Raw genomic sequence first — 21,019 nt, 5'->3', positions numbered from 1 at the left:
CTTGTAATACTAACTCAGTAACCTCTGTAATATTAACCAAGTAGCCCTATAACATTGACGAAGTAACCTTTGTAATACTAAACGAGTAACTCCTATAACACTAACGAAGTAGCCCTCATAATAAATTGTCACATCGTGTGGTCAGTCACATATATAACACATATATTAGGAATGTGATTGAGTGGTGGATAAAGTAGGATAAAACAAGAGAAGTAAAAAGATATAGTTATGTAAGAAAAAAGTCATTTAAAGAAAGTGAAAGTGTGTGGAAAGGTGTAATTATTGTGAGGTTAAAAGGGCTTCTTTCCCTACATTTTTGGAGTCCAAGAAAGGAGAGGGAAGGGCTCCCACTATTCATCATCGTAAACGGATCCATGCATTAGTATCTTACTATTTACAAATGCTATCGTCACCAGCCACCTTGTCACCCGATCGCTGGTAGATTGAAAATTTTATTCCAAAATAGCGTAATTAAGAATTTAAGATAACGTGAAATAGGTCTTGGTAACCTAAACATGAAGGAGAAGAATTCAGTCTACAAATAAGATTTTAGGAGATTCCATACTAAAATCAATTGGTGATAATAGGAGTAACTCATCTATATCATAAACTGAAAATATCTTTCCTCTTTCTCCAATATGGAATACCCACAAGCGGCTACAACGGATGATCTGAGAAAAAATTATCTTAGCGGCTAGACATCTTGTCGAAATAAATCCTTGTCCAGTAGTGTTAAAGACCCAGTTTAGATGAAATCTGCAGTTTGGACTGATACCATGTTAAAATTGTAAAATAACATGAAATGAGATTAGGCAATCCAAACAAGGAGGAGGAAAATTCGGTTCATTAATAAGACTCGAGGAGACTCCGATCTACTCCGTAAAACTAATTGATGATAGTAGATGTATCTTCTCTACTTTATAGATTGGAAACGTTTCTCCCCTTTCTCTAATATGGGGACACTCGCAACTTCACTAGTGTGATAGATTATGAGCAAGAATTAGTACGACGACAGAGAATACACGAGCAATGCAAGTAAGCCAGAAGTCGTGCAATTAAATCACAAGATTTTCCAACACAATTCTATAGCTGTCAGTTGAGATTTGTGGTAATGTCTCCCTACCATGGGTTGTAACTTTGACTTGTCAACTGGCACTGACTTGAAATTAAGATTCTCAAAAATTAAATTTAATACTAGGCCCATTTTTGAAGTTTACATTTCATGATATACTGAGTAAATCACTTGAGAAACTAGTACTAAGTGATAAAGGAAAGGCAGATCCAAATTTAGTATGTGGGTCATAATTTTAACTGCCAAGCTTTGCTCATCCCAGACGACACTCTCATAGTACAACGGCAGCCCTATTTGGTAAAACTAGCGGTAGCATTTACTCATAATTTTTAACAATCGAGTAGCAGGTAACTGTTAAATAGTGAAAAACGGTTAATTTGTAATGATTAGAGGTTATTGTTAAAGTAACAAATGATATATGAATATTTGACAGAAGCACTGGTTGCAATACAAAAATATATTAAAATCCATTTATACTTCGTATGGAGTATAATTTAAAAAGGTAACCAAAATTTGACACACCCTATCCAATATCCAATATCTACTACTTTTGAAATGTTAATATTTTTTGTGTATGAGAAAAACTACCTCCACCACTAACTCGCTACACAAATTACTATCTTGCCAAACACTATTTTTTTTTTTTTTTTAGAAAAATTGCTAAAAATAATACAACTTTTGACTTATTCTTTTTTAATAATACAACCTTTTAATTATTTTGTAATAATACAACCTTTAGAGGGTATTCATTTTAAACAAGACAAATCAAATTTTCGGTGGGTTTTGAAGTGAGAAAAGGGGGAAAATATTCCCCCCTTCCCATCCCCACCACCAAAAACTCATCCAATCCCCTTTTCTAACCTCAAAATCCACCAAAAATTCAATTTTGTCTTATTTAAAATAAACACCCTTAAAGGTTGTATTATTACAAAATAATCCAAAGGTTGTATTATTAAAAAATAATCTAAAGGTTGTATTGTTTAAAAAGAATGGGCTAAAAATTGTATTATTTTTGGCAATTTTTTCTTTTTTCTATGTTTTGACTTAGTCCCTGTTCAATTCACCTTAAAAAAATAATATTGAGTAAAAATAATTTCAGTTCAGTACAAATAAGTTTAGTTCAGTAAAATTCAGTTATCTTAAAGAAGGATTATAATAGAAAATTAGTAAAAATAATTTCAGTTCAGCAAAAATAATTTCATTTCAGTAAATTTAATTTAAGTTCGGTAAAAATAATTTAAGTTCGGCAAATATAATTTTGTTTTAATAAAAATAATTTCAGTTCAACAAAAATAAGGTGAAGTGAACGGAGCCTTAGTAAAGATGCTAATCGTCACTACCAAACAGGGCCACTACCTAGTACCACCTATGTATATAACTATTGCAACGTTTATCTTTTGTATAGATTTAAAAATTAATGTAATTTTTTCTTATTCACATAATGTATTGCAATTTTTACCTAATTTTAGAAGTTTACTTCGCAAAATTTGTCACAATATTTTATTTAATTGTTCTCATAATAAATCTCATTCGTCATGGACTTTTAATAAAAAGGACTGATTACATATGTACTAGAACTGTATTAAAAGTTTGTGATGCAAACCTTTTAAATTGCGATGTTAGAATCTTTTCTATAAACTGAATAAAATTTTGTGTGGATTATTGTGAGCCAAAACGGCAAAATTATAGCATCATACAAGTAATATTAAATAATATTATGAAAATTTATAATCGTCACTTCTCAATTATCTTAGGAAAAAACTTTATTGGAGGAGTACAAAAATGGGGTCACAACCTTTAAATTCTATTTTTGATTACTGCCAGCTCCAGTCGTTTTATATGGTCCATCATCAAATCAACTACCTCTCATTAATATTTTTATTTTTATTTTTATTTTAAGGGTACCTCATTAATGTTGATATCCTTTATAATTTAGTAAAATTAACTTTTTTATGATTATATTTTTCAGATTTTTTAGGAGACCACGTGGTCATATTTCTGTCACTAAATAGCCCAAGACAAAATCCCTACCTTTAATACAATTTGAGATAATTCTTATAAGAGAAATTATAAGTTAATCTACTTGATCAACAAAATATGTTTATCTAATAGTAAAATTGTAAATAAACTAGCAATTTGATTTATTTACAAATATGACATAATGACTAGAAAATGAACTCTATAATAGTTTATTTATTTACAAATATGACATAATGACTAAGTAAAATTGTTGATTTATTTACAATTTTGCCATTTGATAAACGAATTTTGCTTGTCAAGGAGATAAATTATTTGAACAATTATACTATTTAAAATATTTACTCATATTCACATATTTTGTTTCATTAATTTTAATTGCCTCTTTTTAAACTCTAATAAAAAGTATGCAGACATTTATATCCTATAAAATATTTATTTACATATTTTCATTATTAATGCTGCCAACAACTATAATTGTGATATAAAGCTAAATCGAAAGAGCTTTTCCGGATATGACTAACTATGACGCGCTCGTTATGTGAGTTAGTCACTCTAATATATTAAAAAGATATAAAGATTAAAATCTAAACCTTGTATGGTTGACAAAATAAAATGGGGGAAGTGGAGAATTATGCTAATAGGTAAATTTAATATAAGTAGTTGTTTGGTTTACACATACACGCACAAAAAAAATAAAAAAATAAAAAAAAATAACAAAAATGGTGAAAGTGGAAATTCATGAGAATTTTAACTTCTCACATAACATAGAAAGTAAATTATCAAAATCCCTCTTGGTCAATCTAAATTCTCATTGTCAAAAAAAAGTCTACTCTGTTGTACTGTCTCAGTAAAAATAATTTCATTTCAGTAAAATTAATTTCAGTTCAATAAAAATCAGTAAAAATAATTTCAGTTTAGCAAAAATAATTCCAGTTTAGCAAAAATAAGGTAAAATAAACAAGGCTTTAGAACCATATTTTTGGATACTCTAGGAATTGGGTCAAATTCCTTGTTTGGATACTCTAGGAATTAGAATATGGGCCGTTCCATCTCATATAGCAAGTAAGCCCAATTCTTAGCATTTGAAATCCAATATCAAATGTTAGAACTTGAAATCCACACTTCACCAATTTTTTGTTGGCAAAAATTATTCTCATTGACACTAACTTTGAAGTACCTGGTTCCCAAAAAAAAAAAAAAAAAAAAATATTTTGTAGTACCTGGTATTTTACACGTTAGTAACACCAATTGGAAATAGGTCTTAATTGATGAAAGACCGTACGATATACATTTTTTTTTAAAAAAATATATATATAAATCTCAAGAAAGAATAGTTTTTTAAATTAGACTAATATTTTGATTAAATTGTTATTGCTTATAATAAAGAATTCTTTTAATGTAATTTATTTTGCGACCTTTTTGATTGATGAAATTGTAAATATATTATCTCATTCGCTGGATATTAGAATAAAATCATTAATGTAAAAAGATTTTTTTTTTTTTTTTAATATTTCAAATTCTTAATCACTATTCGTAGTTTTTTTTAAGGAAAAATAACTTTAATAATTTCAACTTTGGCCTATTTACTTTGAATAATCCTAACTTTTGATTATAATCTAATTATTTCACCTTTGATATGAGTTTAACTCCAGTAAGCCCAACCGGTCAACATGGAGTCAACGACTTGTTATAACAGGTAACCATGACACGTGTCAACATGTGTTTGATCCAAATTAAATAAAAAAACCCAAACCCCCACAACCACCACCCCTCCACTTCCTCCACCATGAAACCCTAGCCCCAGCCTCCTGAAAACCGGCCAGGCGCCTCCTCTAACCCTCAAAAAATAGTTGGTCGGCCCTTCCCTACCCCTTAAACAACCCCCATAAAATCGGATGGAATTGCCCCTCTCCACCCCAAACCCCGACACCATTGCTCTTTAACCTCCCCTTACCCAAAACCGGTCGAAACAACCCTCCCTCTCTTCCCTAACCCTTAAAACTGTCCAGGGGACCTTTTTAGGGGTTAAGGGAGGATGTGTCGTTTTGGATGGTGGGGCGGGGGAGCTTAGGGAGGGCAGTTGTGTTGAGGTTTGGATTGGGGGGCTTTTCCGGCCGATTTCAGGGTGGGGGTGGGTCGGGGCTGCGTGTAACACCCTAGAAATTCCTTTCCTTTAAAATACTTGTTTTGCTCTTTTTGAAATACGAATTAACTGTCACCGTGAAAACGAGTAAGGCAATTATCAAAGACACACATCGGATGACTCACTTTAAAAACCATTCAAAACAAATCAACTTTAAGAGTCAAACCAAACGAAAGTAAAGTCAAACGAAGTCAACCTACAACTTGGAACCATTGTAAGCCCTTTTCAAAACCCAAACAAATATTAAAATTATTGAGTTAGTCTCACAAGCAATTATATAATTAATTATATAATAATTAAAGCATATTTAACACATCATATCCTTATGGAAACTAATCAAGTTTCGTTCTTCACTCATGCCCATCATGAATATGTTCCATCACTGAAAAAGCTTCTCTTTACATTGTCCCCACTATTCGCCACTAAAAATGGGTCGTCGTAGGCCCAAGATAAAGACAAGGCCACCAAACAAACATGCAAACACACAATCAGCATTGCTGAGTACATAAGCGTAAACAGTACACACTAACATGTTTTTATCCTACTATCATCACACAACTTACCTTGTTACATCTACTTTACAAGCATACAACATACAACACAACTAATAAATAAAAATTTGCTTATTTAATTTGATTATGCTTCGAACGGGTTTCCCACCAAACCCCTGCCCCAAATAATTGGGGTAAACTACTCCGGGAGCTAACCGAGTAGGAAAAATGTCACTCATGAGTGACTAGACGTCCTGTGCATAATAATAAAAAGGAAAATACAGCGTCCTGTACTCCCAATAGAAGGTATGGTTGAAAATATAAAATCTTATAACTCCCCCCTATGTTCATACTCGAGGTATTACACTTTACATTGTTTACATATTTTAAACTTGGTGATGGATCTTAATTCACAAGACAATCAATCAACATAAATCATTCAAGTAATCAAACATTCCAATTTAACTCTTGGATAATTAGTGACCACATTTAATTTAATGTTGAACTCTTTTTAAAACTACCTCATGTAGAAATACCTTAATTAAGCGCGTAAAGCACCGCAAATCCTATCCCTTGGTGTTTTGAACACCTTAAGTGCACTTAAGCACCGCAATACATTTTATTCCTGTGTACTTAGACACTTAATAGCTCAATTCCCATGTTTATAGCATCAATAAAAATTATGTGAACCATAATAAAATTCCCTTTTCATAATCCAAACCAAATTAAACATTTAGTTTAATTAAACATGTCTTCATTCATTCCAATAATAAAAGTGTGGTTCATATTCAACATGCCATCATAATTAATTTTGATCAATAATTCACCTCAAATAATTCATACTCCACAAATTAATCACCAACAACAATCCAACCAATAATTCCAACCAATACCTATCATGATACTAACTTGGAATTGATTAAACAAATCCTAGCATGCTTCTACACACTTAAATAATTACCAAGTACGCGAACGTACGTACCTCAAATATGATCTAAAAATTGCCACGACTACACAAAATTACTCACTTGGAAGTCTCTTACAACCCAAAATTACAAAGAGACATTAATACCTATTCATAATAAATTTCTAGCAATATATACACTCTTTAAAACACTTTAAAATCCTCTAAAACATGCTGAAATAAACTTAATTAAAACCATCTACTTTTATTCCAAATTAATGGGTAATTAAAACACCTTCAAAAATAAATTTAATTCTAGCCTCTATATAAAAATTCCAGCATTATAAAAACTCTTACTCTTGTTGTAATTTAGTTTAAAAACATTAATTTCAATAGTTTTAATCATCTACAATAATTAAATTCCATCAATAAACATCAATTTAGAAACCTAGGGTTTATCAATTTGGGGCTTTTTTAATTCAAAAACCAAATCTGAAAATTATGTACATATTAATCATTATTAAAAACATCATAAAATCATCACATCCAAAACACCCAAAATAAAAGAAGATTTTTTTTTTTTTTGGTAAACTCGCAAACCGTACAAAAAGTAAGGGAGAGTTGCCGGTGCGCCATCTCTCGCCGCTGCTGCTGCCGCTCCGTGCCGGCTGTGGTGGTGGTGGTGTGAGGTGAGTAAAAGAGGGGGGGGGGGAATTAATGGGAAAGGAAAATAAGAGGAGAGAGAAAGAGAGTTTATCTTTGACTATTCTCCACATAGGGTAAAGTTTAAGTTGCTCATAAGATGGGTATTTATACTCTCTCTCAAAACCCTCTTAACTTAATTTTTCTTTTTACCCTTAATGATTCCTATTCCTATTAAAATTGGCATTTGACTTTCTTTAAAACCCCATTGACTTTAAAACTTCCTTTTATAAATTAAATATGCCCCAAAGTTTCTAACTAATGAATTAAAATATTTCTAAAATAAATAAATAAATAAAAATGGATTTTTAATTAAAACAAACCTTTTTAAGTTATTAAAATACATAAATAATTCATTTTTAATTATTTAAATACTTAATAAAATAATATTTTAAATTAATATACGTATAAAACTACGAGGTATTACATTGCGGGTGTATAGTAAGGGAGGGGAGGGGGTTGGGGGTTTCACGTTGGGGGTGGAGGCTGTGAAAGGTAGGTTAGTTTTTATTTAATTAATTAATTTTTTTTTAAAACAATTTGACCAGTTAGACTGCAACCCGTGGCATTAAAAAATATTTTAATTTTTTTTTTTTATCCATCATCAGGTAACCTGCCATTTGATCAGCTAGAGGCAAACTAATAGAAAAGGTGAGATTATTGTAAATTAATTCAACATAGGGATTATTGAGGGTAGATCGCCCAAAGCTAGAATTATTAAAGTGAAATTTTCCTTTTTTTTTTTTTTTTTTTTTTTAATTTGTAGTTTTTTTTACCTACCCTTGAAATAAAATGCTCAAATCTCATTTGTTAATTTTGCTCATGCGGAGATTGATTTGTTTAATTTCTAAAATAAAATGTAAATCTCATATTTTATTGGCCGAGTGCCTTTGAATATGTTATCTCATACATCGGATATTAGGATAGTTAAAAACTTTAATGTGAAAAGATATGTTTTTGTTTTTTAATAATTTAAATTCTAATCACTATTCGTAAATTTTTACTTAATCTCTCAAATCTCATTCGTTAACTTTATTTACACGGTGATTGATTTTTAAATTCTAAAATAAAATATGAATTCCCTTTTTTCATTGGACGAAATAATGTTGTGTGTCGAATGCTTTTATAAAATGCTTCCTTTATACGTACGGTATTTTTTTGATTGTGTTCGTTGGAAAAAGATTACATAGACGACTAATGTGCAATTAACCTGAGTGTTAATGTTTTTATATCAATTTTATTCTTTTTTTAACAAGTTGGTATCAATTATACAAGTTCGTGTCTATATTTGTAACCTACTCTAAAATTCGTTTCAATGTTTGTAATTTTGCTTTCTTTCAACCTCTTCCCTAACTGACTTTGTCATCACAAACACTAACAATGGGATGATAGTAACCAGAAGAATACACTTATCATCCCACAGCTTTAATGTTTGGGGTAAGCAAAATCAGTGACAACACACTACCCACAAAACTCTTCGATCTTTCTCTTTTAATCCGCCCATCAAATCATTAATTTAATAAAAATGAAGTAATGCACTTTTTTCAAGGAAGCAAAATTAAAAGCATCAATTAAAACTGCAAACAAAAATCAGTAATATTTCGTTTAATTTTTATTTAGATCTTGCCAAGAAACGCCTAGGGACATTAGATAAACATTTAAATTATTTACTAAAGTAGTACATAGTATTAATTTAGGGATGCATAACAAAATCACGCGTTAATCAGTGTGATTAATGTTCATTTTTATTCAATATTTCTACTTTTAGTTATTTATCCAACGCCTCCGAGATGTTTGTTACTTTTACCTTTTTATTTTACTATAACATTAATGTTAATTTTTTTGTATTTCCGTGTTATTGAATTTGTAAATGACTTTCATATGCTTATTTAATTGTAGTCTTGTTTAAGTTGTAAAATTATGTTACTCCGTATAAATTATTGATCATGAAAGAAAAACTTTCAATATCTGCCACTGCCGTTAGTAGAGAACTTGCATTTTCATGCAAGGTTTCTTATGATAGAGTCGTTAAAAAACGTGACTCTTTTGGTTGTCTTCCCAGAATCCTAGGAAATAGTTATGTTTTGTGTTCCCTATGAGTGAAGTGGTGTCAAGGGTTCTTGTTACTTCATTTAGGTGCATTCATCTTTCGGTTGGTTCTACTCTCAGCAGCTTCCACTTCAAATCTGCTTTTGAGTTTTGGCAAGTTTCGGTTCTCCTCACTGCATTCAAACTACAATCTCTATTTTGAGTTATTTGGTTAGTTGGCAATGCTCGGTCCACATTACAAATCCAGTAAATTTTTCTTGGTGTTCTCGACTCCGAATTCAATAGTGTTATATTAATGGCGGTCATCACATGTGGTTATGCTATGGTGGTCATCATTGGTGTTATGCTATTCCCATTCCTATTTGCGTGTTTGTTTTGATATGTTGGGTTGTAATTTTCTTAATTTTTTTTTTTTTTTTTTAATGAACTATTTGTTAAAAAAAAAAACCGTGTTCCCTGACTTCTATTCAAAAAATAAAAATAACAAACCCTCTTCCTTGACTACCTCACTTTCCTAACCCAGGGTTCCTCGGTTTCCCCTATTTTTTCTCTCCTCAGTTGAAGCAGCTTGTGAGCTTTCTCTCCTCCATCCAAGTGTACTCTGGATTTTTCATTGAAGCAGCGTGTAAGCTTCCTTTCCTCCATTGAAGCGGCTTGTGAGCTTTCTCAGCGGCTTCTAAGCTTTGCCTTTCCTTTCCTAATTTCATCCATTTATTATTTTCGATTTATTAAAATTATTATTGAATTATACTGATTAACTGAATTATTATGATTTATTGAATTTATTATTCAAGTGCCTTTTTTGTTGGGATTAATGTTTATCCTTTGATTAAACACAAACATGTTATTAAACCTTGTGTTGTGAATGTCTATTTGCAGTGTAATTGTGGGGATCAATATATTCTCTGAGCACATGCTTGTTCTTTCTTCTTGAAGATTTTGTTTTTCTTCTTTTAATTAATCATCAAATATCAATTTCTCAATCTACTGTCAATTGTTAATACTAATTGTCTGTATAATCATTTAGCGTTATTCTAGGGTGGACTTTGGTACTACTAATTAAAATTACTCAACTTATCAAAGATTATTACAAACGACTTCGTGGCTAGAATTTTGCTATTCATATTCTTGAGCAAGTGGAATTTAACGTGATTTTTCAAGCTTAGTTTGATGATTGAGTCAAAATTTGGGTGCTGAGATGTTGCAGGATTTTGTTTATAACCTTTAATATTAGAGAACTATGAAAATGTTGTTGTTGTCATGGGCTGAAGGCGGCTGTCCATGTTGCCCGGACCTGGGGTCGGGCTTGTTTATATATCTTCACTCATTTGATATCTAGGAATAATAATTGAGTAACTGAGGGAGTAGAGTAGAGTAAAGTAGAAGTAGAAGTAGAAGTTTGGAATTATTGCATATTGAGTTTTGTGTTGCAGGATTTTGTTTATAACCCTTTAATTTTAGAGAACTATGAAAATGGAGTTGTTACCACGGGAAGGCGGCCGTCCATGTTGCTCGGACTAAGGGTCGGGCTTGTTTACAAATCTTCACTCATTTTGATATCAAGAGATAGTAATCGAGTGACTGAGGGAGTAGGGTAGAGTAGAGTAGAAGTTTAGAATTATTGCATATTGAGTTTTTTGTTGCAGGATTTTGTTTACAACCCTTTAATTATAGAACTGTGAGAATGGAGTTGTTGTCACTGGCCAATGGTGGTCGTCCATCTTGCCTAGACTCAGGGTTGGGCTTGTTGACAAATCTTGAGGGAGTAGGGTAGACTAGTAGAGTAGAGTAGAAGTTTAGAATTATTTCATATTGAGTTTAGATAATTTCAACCTTTTTTATTAACCTAAACTTGGAACTGCTAGAAGAGAGAAGAGAATTGATAATGCTAAACACCCAATTCATGGAAAATCCCTGGATAGAGGTGAGTGAACTTCTTATGTAAAAAGCAGGAGAATTTTCTTGAGTTTATGAAGAAACAGTTTAGTGTTCTGTACCTGTGGAATTATGAAATTAGGAATTGGATAGGTGGAATTTCAGATTTTGATACCTGCTAAATAATCTGAATTTACCAGGTTGTTATGGGGATCAGCATCTTTTAATAATTATTGAACTGCAACCCATTGCTTGATGAGAACAAGTCTGTTAAATGAGAATTAATGTTTCGGAAATTTATCTGTACAAGGTTGAATTTAACTGCTGAACTAATGTGTAGATGTCTGGCATTGTGCAATGTAACTGTAAGATTTTGACCCAAGAGTAAAATTGGTTTTGAAAGTACATGTTGTAGATCTGGAAGTAGTTTTATACTAATAATGTTAATATGTTATTCATAGTGGGTTGATATACGTATTAAGTCCACTATTACTGCTTATATTAGTCTACAACTCAAAATACTTAGGCGGATGGATTAAATCAAAGGTTGTTCGGGAATGAATCTAAGAGCATGTTTGGCAAGGAATATTTTTGCTTGGAAATGAATTCAATTAAATCATTATCTTTACTAAGTGTTTGGTTTGAAGCTTTGAGTAACAATTACAATTACCTAGGGGTAATGGTTTCCACCTATTTGTTACCACTCTGAAACCTAAGGTAACAGTTACCCTTACCCTTCTCAAACAAATAGATAGGGAGTTAGATTTAGTGATTTCTTTCCATGGTTAAACCAAACAAATGAAAAGGTAATGGTTAAACGATTCCTTTCCCCCCCTTTTATTTGTTTCCTTTCCATTCCGTTTCTAATATTCATACCAAATGCCTAAATAGGACTTGAAGTGACAACACTCTTCCTTGGTTGCATTAATCATGGAACTGAGGCTATCTGGTGTGATAATGGAGTATGTAGAGTTATATGTTAGTTTAATGAACATCTGCAGGTCGCAGGGACTAATGAGTAACATAAAATTCGAATAGAAACTTAGTTATTTGAGTGGTAAGAAAAAGGAATATAATATTACTTGGGTTGACTGTGTTGTGTACTGTAAAGAGCACAATCCCTCTTGGTGCCGAGCAACTACATCCAAAAAGACACAGCAAGATGTTCATGTCCAACCCATTGTACACATGAAAAATTTACACAAATAAAGCCAAGTCGGACAATGGACATGTGTACATGTCCAACCTGAGTAACATAGCCCATCCCTCTACACACAAAACAAATTCAGTACCCCTATGGACCTCTACAATTACAAGTCGGAATCTTTCTCGGCAACCTTGATTATTGCTTATTGTGTTAAATTGGATATTATATGACTTGATTTGGTGAAATTTGCTGACCTAATCGGACTACTATCTTATCTGAAAGTTGTAGATTGAAAAATTTGAAATTACTCTTTATCTTCTACGGAATATTATTCTTGGTCGTCTTTTGTAATGGTCAGTTCTTCACTCCTATAGTTTGTGTGCACTCTCGATTCAATTGTTTTCTGCTTGCTTGTATTGAATGATCCATTAATTTGTAGATAGATATGCTTGTTAAATCCTCCTTGATTTTCTTGTTCTTTTCTCATCCAGGTATCTAGTTTGAAACAAAGGGGTAGACTGCCAAAGCAAAATAGTATAAGCTCACCTGGATGAACAAAGGATGGCAGCTGTTATGAAGAGATATGTTTTAAACTTGTTTATATCCTTGAAGTACATCACAGCAAATGTAGTAGATAGGAACAATGGGAAGATTGTTGCCACCGCTTCTACAGTTGAGCATGCTCTCAAAAGCTCACTTGAGTGTGGTCGGTCTTGCAATGCGAAAGCAGCAACTGTTGTAGGAGAAGTTTTAGCAAGGCGATTAAAGGTTGAAGGTCTTGACCATGGACAAGGAAGAGGGATCCATGTTGATATGAACAAGGAGGTGGAGAAAAAAGGCTTTAAAAATCGTACCAAGGTGTGGGCTGTTGTGAACGCACTGAAGGACAATGGCGTTAAGGTCGTACTTGAAGATAGAGATGATGATGTCTAAGCAAATTATTAAAGCTACCTACTTGTTTTAGCTGGGTTAATTTGGATCTCCATGTGGTCTCCTGTGAGTCCCTCCTTTCCTTTGTTTGACTTTCATTTTTGCAAGTGTAAATGTTTGATATCAGGTGCAGTACTTTTAGCAATTGAAGGGAAAAAAAGAACATTAAAGAGGAATCATAAAGTTATGGAAATTGTTAGCCACCTTGTAGCTGATATATTCCCCTAGTCGGCTAGTCCCCTTTGCTTTCTGGGCATTGCTAGCCCATAGACAAATACCAAATAACAGAGGTGTAGTTTAGGGGTATGAGGTTGTTACCTTGTGAAGTCTAAGCCAAAAAAATTATGTCTGCAGATCTAAAATTCATTTATGCTGAAATAATATCATTTGCGTGGTGTTATTAAATGTTGGCCGATGATTTATGGGCTGTCAATTTATTATCTCAAAGTCTTGTAATTAGAGAATGAATTGTTTGTGTTGTGTCGTCATTATGAACCTGAAACAGAAGACAAGGAGTGTTCTTTAAGTACTATACAAGTTTTTATTTCACACTCTGTAATTTGTTGTACACAATTAACTCACTCACTGTGCCTGCAGTAAGAATGGCTGTCCAACTATTCTAATATGAAAAATCTGGGTTTTTAATGTTACTAATGATCGAACACTTTTCGCCCCTAACTTTTGCAGTGTTAATGCATACATTTTTTTAACACTAGATCTATTGTATATGCAGATACATCATACATGGAAATGATGGAATTACTGTGACCTTGCCGACTTCATTTAGGATATTGCCGATGAAAAACCGAGTTTGTTAGGCACTTCCTAAACTGCCATAAAAATTCCAAATTGCTAGGTGCAACGCAGACAATAGTGCCTGACTAGTCATAGCCAGGGTTTCTTCTCTGAGTTCTCTCGCTGTTGTACTGATTAGGTTTCTTCTCTGGGTTCCTTGACATTGCGAGTATGGTTAGGTTACGGTCGCTGTAGATAGAAAATTTCTGAAGCTCGTCCAATATTACTTTAACAGTTGCTTTAGTAAGTATTCCAAATTTTCAAGTCTGGCTTTATTGTATTCTACAGTTTATTGTATTTGAAAATGTATAAATGATTTTGATGCAAAAATGAGGTGTATATAAGGAAATGAAGAGAGCTCATTCATCCGCTTGACGTTTCTATTGCAATAATTCATTTTTATTCCTGGATTTGTCATTATACTTGTATCTCTGTAGTAATTGATAACATTGATGAAAATCTGTCTGGAAATTCACTTCTGGGGGAGTTTGAGAAAGCATCTCAGCCTGAAGCTGCTGTTTTGGACAAATTGGCTGCTTCAGATGTCACTGGCCTTCAGCATAGAGGCTTCTTTTGTTACATCTTATATATTTTCTTTATAGTGCGACGAATTGGTAACTTAATCTTCTCACTATTTACCATTGAGCTATTTTATGCTTTTAGCAAATTAATAGTTAATGAAAATATGAAATAAATAGTAAGCTAACTAACATGTACAATTCAGTGCGAGCCTGTGACTGAGACGCTCAGAAGTTGGGACTTGAGAGAACGACAATTAGTTTGGTTTTGGCAACCAAAAACCATTCGAAGGTGAATTTATATTTTGTTTATATTCTCTATTCTCTTTGTTCAATTTCCCTTTCCCTTGTCTAATACTTCCTCTGTTTAATTATAACCGTTAACCATTTTACAAAGTAGTATAAATTTCAAGAAAAATAAATTGGTAATTAAGGGTATATTCTTACATTTTTGGATTTTTCCCTTTGAAGAATATGATAGAGAAAATTACCAAAATTGATAATGTTAATTTAATACTTGTATGAGATTAGAATAAAAAATGGTAATTAGTTAGAGAAGCAAAGAATAGTTGCTAACAAGGATGTCTTTAGTAGACTTGTTCAACGAGTCCGATCCGGGCTATGGGTCAAAGTTAAACTTAAATGGGCCCGGCTAGGTTATGGGTCATAGGGTCCGGCCCATGTAAACTTGAAATTAGATAACACACACCGATTTGTTCCATTTTTTTTTTGTTTTAGTATAGCAAGGGAAGAGGGGTTAAAAAATAGGAAAATTGTTCCGTACGATCCCAAGGATTAAAAAAATGCACCATGTACCTATTAAAACCTTCAAATGTACCATGTACTCCTGAGATTTGTAAATAAATGCACCAAATACCCTAATCCTCTAACAAATGCACATATTATTAACTTATCTAACTAAAATCATGCCCACACATTGACTCACTTTTAGTAATTTATATTTATGTAGTAAAACTGCCTAAAATCATAAATTACATCAAAATTTGAATCTGTCGATCATTCTAATCCTAAACTTTTAGATGTTAGAATTTGTTTTATTAATTAAGTTTACTTTATAATTAAGTGATTTAGCATTATAGTAGCATTAAGCTCTAATAATTTAATAGAATTTGATGCATAGGGGTCTCAATTTAACAAAATTAACATTTATTGTGAGCCTAAGGGCATTTGGTGCATGTTTTTCAACCTCAAGGGTATATGGTGCATTTAAAAGTTTTCAGGGGTACACAGTTGTAGGCGTCGTTCGAAGCGCGCCTACTTAAACATGTTGTGAATATGTTTGGCACTCATAGGAAGTGTGAATTGACATTATACGATTAGGGACACTACAAGAAATAAGTGATTTGCGACAGCCAAAATCTGTCGCAAAAATTACAAAAACCGTCGCTAAAAATACTTACGACAGTCAACTGTCGTAATGGGTTTGTTGTAGTCAGCTATGTTGCAAAATTTCATTTTTGCGATAGTAGTTTGACTGTCGTAAAAATTTATTACGACGGTTTTATTAATTTCAATGACAGTTTTATGTTTTGTCGCTACAATTATTTTACGACAGTTTAAAATCGTTGCAACTTACGACGGAGAACAAAAACAGTCGTAAATTATTAACTTATCGACGGCTGGCCGTCGGAAATGGCCGTCGCAAAAAAAAAGTAAAAAAAAAAAGATAAATCAACGCCCTTTTCCATTACCCTCTGCGGCTTTTCCCCTCCCTTTACCCAGGCTGTTTCCCTGCCCCCATTCCCACCCCCACCAAATCGCCATTTCCCACCACCATGGAAAACCCTAACACCTTACAAAAAAAGAAAAAAAAAATGTACAACCTTCATATCTAAAAATCAAACCCAGAAATCAAACAAAAATTAACCCAACATAATATACAAACAAAAATGAAAATATAAAACAAAAAAACAAAAAATAACAAGCATGAAATACAAATATAAATCAACATAAAAAAAACCCCAATAAAGCGAACAAAGAGTTAATGAAAAACCAGAATTTTTCGAATAAAGTACCAAATTCACACAAAAAAGCCACGACAAATCAAATGGAAAAAAAAACCTAGAAAATATTCATCAATTCGAACAAAAGTATATGAAAGTTAACATATAAACAATAATAACCTTTAAATAAAGAAAATTCACCCCATAAATCTAAGTTAACTTTGAATAATTGAAAATAAACACATATAACTAAGTTAAATGAAAATAAAAGAAAAATAACTAAAACAGTAATATAAACAAAAATAATGAATTGAAACCAAAAAAATCAGAAATTAAACATAAGCCACATCAATAAAAACGAAAAGTACAAAAAAAATAACATACCTTTAAAAATTTCCTCTTTTCTAGGTTTTCATGGTCAAATTAGATCACAAAAACTCCAGATCTAGAATTTTTATGGTCGAATTTGACCATGAAACAAAGTGAACAGAGTAGTACAAAAAGAAATTCGGACCTGGCTAAGGAGCTTGGCAAAGTGACTGACTTAGAGCTAAGAAAGAAATTGAAAAGAGGAGAGATGAGAAACAGAGAAAGGAGGAGGAGAGATGAACTTAGAGAGAGAAGAGAGAAAATGAGAAACAGAGAAAGGAGGAGAGATGAAGAAACGACGGATGAAATTAGGCTAGGGTTTGGTGTGGGGCGTGTGGGATTGTTGGGCTTTTAAATACTAATAATTAAAATTAAAAAAAATAAACTCTACGACAGCCTTTATCCATCGCAAATTATGACAGGTTTTAAAATCGTCGCAATTTGCGACAGTTTATAGCTGTCGTAAATAATAAAAAAAAATTACATTTATTTTTAATGTCTATTACGACAGTTTTGTTGGCCAAAACCGTTGTAATTCAACGACAATTTAAAAAGCCGTTGTAATATTACGACAATTACTAAAATCGTCGTAGAATTTAAAAATTACGATAGTTTTGTTAGCTGTCGTAGAAAAATTGTCGCTATTTTCCCGGATTCTAGTAGTGGGACAAGGAAACTATGGAGCCACCAACAAGTTTTTAAGGAACTTGTAAACCGTTCACGGATCATTATAAGGCAACCATGATAAGGGACAACGATAGGCAACAACGATTGACCCGTGAAGGTTACACCCCATTCATAATCTATGAGATTACTAACTCCATATGGTTCGGAACCACGAAAGGAGGATCGGGGATGATGACACAAAGTGAGTCATGGAGTCACATTCGCCCCCTATTGGGATTGCCTTCTTCTGGGTGCGAGCTATTCTTCGTGCATTGGTTCTTTCCCGGGATCGCCTAAGACCTTCTAGAGTTGGTTCGAAACCAAGTCCAAAAGTATCTAATTTAGAGAGGCCAGGTAGTCCCATTTGTTTAGCTATCCCTTTCTTCTTTCCTAGAATCATTCTAGGAAAATGCCCTTGTTTTTTAAGGATAGCATTAACTATAAGATTTGAATAGGGGTTGTAGTTGAGAGGGGTTTTTTTTTATTTTTTATTTTCTTCGATTAAAGAGACCTCTTCAGCGATAAAGTCCCATGAATCTTCATCATTCTCATTGTGCTCCACATTAATGATTGGTTTATCAACTGCCTTGATTCTCATAGGAGAAGCATCAATTGTAACAGGAATTCCTCCAACTACAACTTTAACTTGTTGATGGAGGGATGAAGGGACGACCTTAAGGTCATGAATCCAAGGGCGGCGTCCCAAAAATAAGTTAAATGAAGCTTTGATGTCTACTACTTGAAAAGTAGTGGTATGTTCAATGACTCCTGCGGTGACATTCATGGTGATGGTTCCAAGATCTTGACGACGAGTGTTTGTAGGAGTTTATAGGCACTATAAAACGGAAAATCATGAATCATATTCATAAAGCACCTAATACCTAGATTGCATGCATAACACACAAGACACATAATCATACCTTTGAAGCGTTATCTCCACGGAGCTAATTGACTGGCAAATCAGGGAGAGAATAGAGCCCCAAGCGTTGCTCCTCTACTTAGTCCACGAGGTTCGAACGAGCCGTCCACCAATACCACGAATCACCACCACCACAACCGACGCCGAAGAGGAGGAGAGAGCTGTGAGAGAGAATGAGTTTGAGAGGGGTTTTGTCTCGTGTTTACTAATTAGGGTTTGATCAAACTGATCACTCAATTTCATAACTGAAAACCCTAGGCACTTAGTCTATTTATAATCTTATTATAATTAGACTAAGTCACGAAGCCCAATAACCTCCATACTACTCCATGTAGCCAGCCATACTAGGGGATGAGGCCCATCATGGTCCTCGTCCTCTCGTGCTCGATCTAGGCCCTTTGTGTGACCTTATAGGATCCGTCCAAGTGGGCTTTGACCTATTTTACTAGCCCAAAGATCGTTAGTACCTCTAGCTATGATATAACGACGACCCAAATGTACGAACTTAGTTATCTCCATAATTTGATGCATTTATATATCTAGTAATTACACATGACGAAGACATAATTCCTTCAATCTCCCACTTGTCTGAGACAAGTGTGCAATATTCAAATTCCTTAAGTCAATATATGTCGATTTGATAATATGATTGCATCACATGTCGAGATCATATTAATCTACAAATCGTTTCTTGAAATCTGAGTTCGAATTACAAAACCAAATGATTACTGAGTAATGCATTTGAACGCGGCCACATATTTTCTGAATTCTCCCTCTTCAAGCGGCCATGACACATTCCCTAAATTAATAGGTAGACTTAATTCAATCTTGTAGCAACAAGGCTCCCACTCAACTTTTGAAGTAACCAGGAAACATCCTTTATAATCTCTAGTTACGGGTAGACGTTTGAATGTACCACAGTTAAATCAATCATTGAATGAAATCAATGTTCCACTCATGTCAAAGGAATCCACTAATATATCCAGAAGCTCTGTACTTGAACTTCAAAGTAGGTCAATAGTTCGATCATGCATCATTCATGCATATCCAAGTGATTGACCGAGTATCACTATGCCCCTATAGCCCATGAAACTGCGCTATCCAATCAATCTTACATGCTAGTCCATTTATTGAAATCATTTATGTCCACTTTAATGATTTCGAACTAGGAACTTAAATAATTTATGAATTTTGTTCACCTGTGGGGTTTCATTCACCAGGTCATCAACCTAATGAGCCCATCAATTCATAATTATTTTGGACATTTTATTTAATTTCCAAAACCATAATTAAATAAGAGAAATAATAAATTCTGTTTAAACATAATTCTGCAAATATATCCATTCCTTATGTAATATGTTTTCTCTAAACATACACAACTTGAATTAATATAATTTGCTACAATCCAAGACTTTAATATGACTCTCATACTTTAGTTTGTGGAAGGGGTTTAATAAATGATATTCTCATTCATAATAAAACTTTGCAGATCATGACATCACGCAAGTCATTGATCTCATAAACGAGATGATATCTCATATCTATTTGTTTGGATTTGTGATGTGACCCTGGTTCCTTTGTTTTGGCAAAGGTGTCCTTTTAGTCACAGGACAATTTGATCCAAACTTCCACCTTAACTACACTTACGGTAACTAAAACACATATTCTGACATTGAGTATGCGACAACATTCTGCTTTGAACTCTTCAAGCTTATTGTACTTCTCCATACAGACATAAAATGTATTTAGATCACCATCTAAAGTCGTCTTGCCTATTTGGAAACTTGCATCCGTATAACCTTTTGACAACTTGTTTACTTTTAGTATGCTTATTCTGAATTTGCTTGAAACCTGCTACACATGCACAAGTCATATGTAACATCTTGCTTTGTACATTTCATGGCACATATAATGGACCCTTTTGCAAAAGCATAAGGTACACTATCCATACAACTCAACTCTACTAGCTTTTGAAGGCACTGAGTTTTACTGAGCGTAATACCATGAAACATGGGAAGACATCCTCTCTTATAGTCTTGCTTCATGAACTTGTTAAGAACCTTAAGCTTATCAACATAAGTCTCTCGATTCATTCCAATCATTCTTCAAGATTCATTTCGTGGATCTTGATTCCCAATATGTACTCAGTATCTCCTAAGTCTTTCATACAGAAACAACTCTTTAACCATTGCTTGACTTGTTCAAGTTTTGAAATGTCATTTCATATGAACTGTATGTCATCTACGTACAAGATTAAGAAGACCAATTGCTCCCACTAAACTTCTTGTCTCTACAAGATTCCTTTTGTTTTTTGAGGAAATCAAACTGTTTGATTGCCTAATCGAAATGAATGTTCTAGTTCACTGATGCTTACTTCAATCCATTAAATGAATTTCTGAAGTTTGCAAAACTTTCTAGGATTTCTAGATTTCAAAAATCTTAGGTTGTATCATATACATATCCTCTATAAAGAACATTTCAAGAAGGTGATTTTG

General features: G+C 33.1%; 1 protein-coding gene across 2 annotated transcripts; it reads left to right on the top strand.

The window, feature by feature from the left end:
* The first annotated feature begins 9,823 nt into the window (after window positions 1-9,823).
* LOC145584854 (uncharacterized) lies at window positions 9,824-14,492 on the top strand. 2 transcript variants are annotated; one of them, XM_081641639.1, is made up of 3 exons: window positions 9,824-9,966; window positions 12,855-13,359; window positions 14,027-14,492. In XM_081641639.1, exon 2 carries the CDS (start codon window positions 12,925-12,927, stop codon window positions 13,294-13,296), a length of 372 nt encoding a protein of 123 aa, XP_081497765.1. In that variant the 5' UTR covers window positions 9,824-9,966; window positions 12,855-12,924; the 3' UTR covers window positions 13,297-13,359; window positions 14,027-14,492. The 2 variants fall into 2 exon arrangements, with proteins under 2 accessions (XP_081497765.1, XP_081497766.1); XM_081641640.1 differs by having other exon boundaries at window positions 9,824-9,997.
* Window positions 14,493-21,019: the final 6,527 nt, after the last annotated feature.

The sequence above is a fragment of the Chenopodium album genome, chromosome 16 (genome assembly GCF_948465745.1).
Source record: "Chenopodium album chromosome 16, dcCheAlbu1.1, whole genome shotgun sequence".
In the NCBI taxonomy this organism is placed as follows: Eukaryota; Viridiplantae; Streptophyta; class Magnoliopsida; order Caryophyllales; family Amaranthaceae; genus Chenopodium; species Chenopodium album.
This window is presented reverse-complemented; position numbering and strand designations above follow the sequence as displayed.

Coding starts and splice junctions, on each gene's coding strand:
- LOC145584854 (XM_081641639.1), top strand. CDS start 12,925: ATGGCAGCTGTTATGAAGAGATATGTTTTAAACTTGTTTATATCCTTG.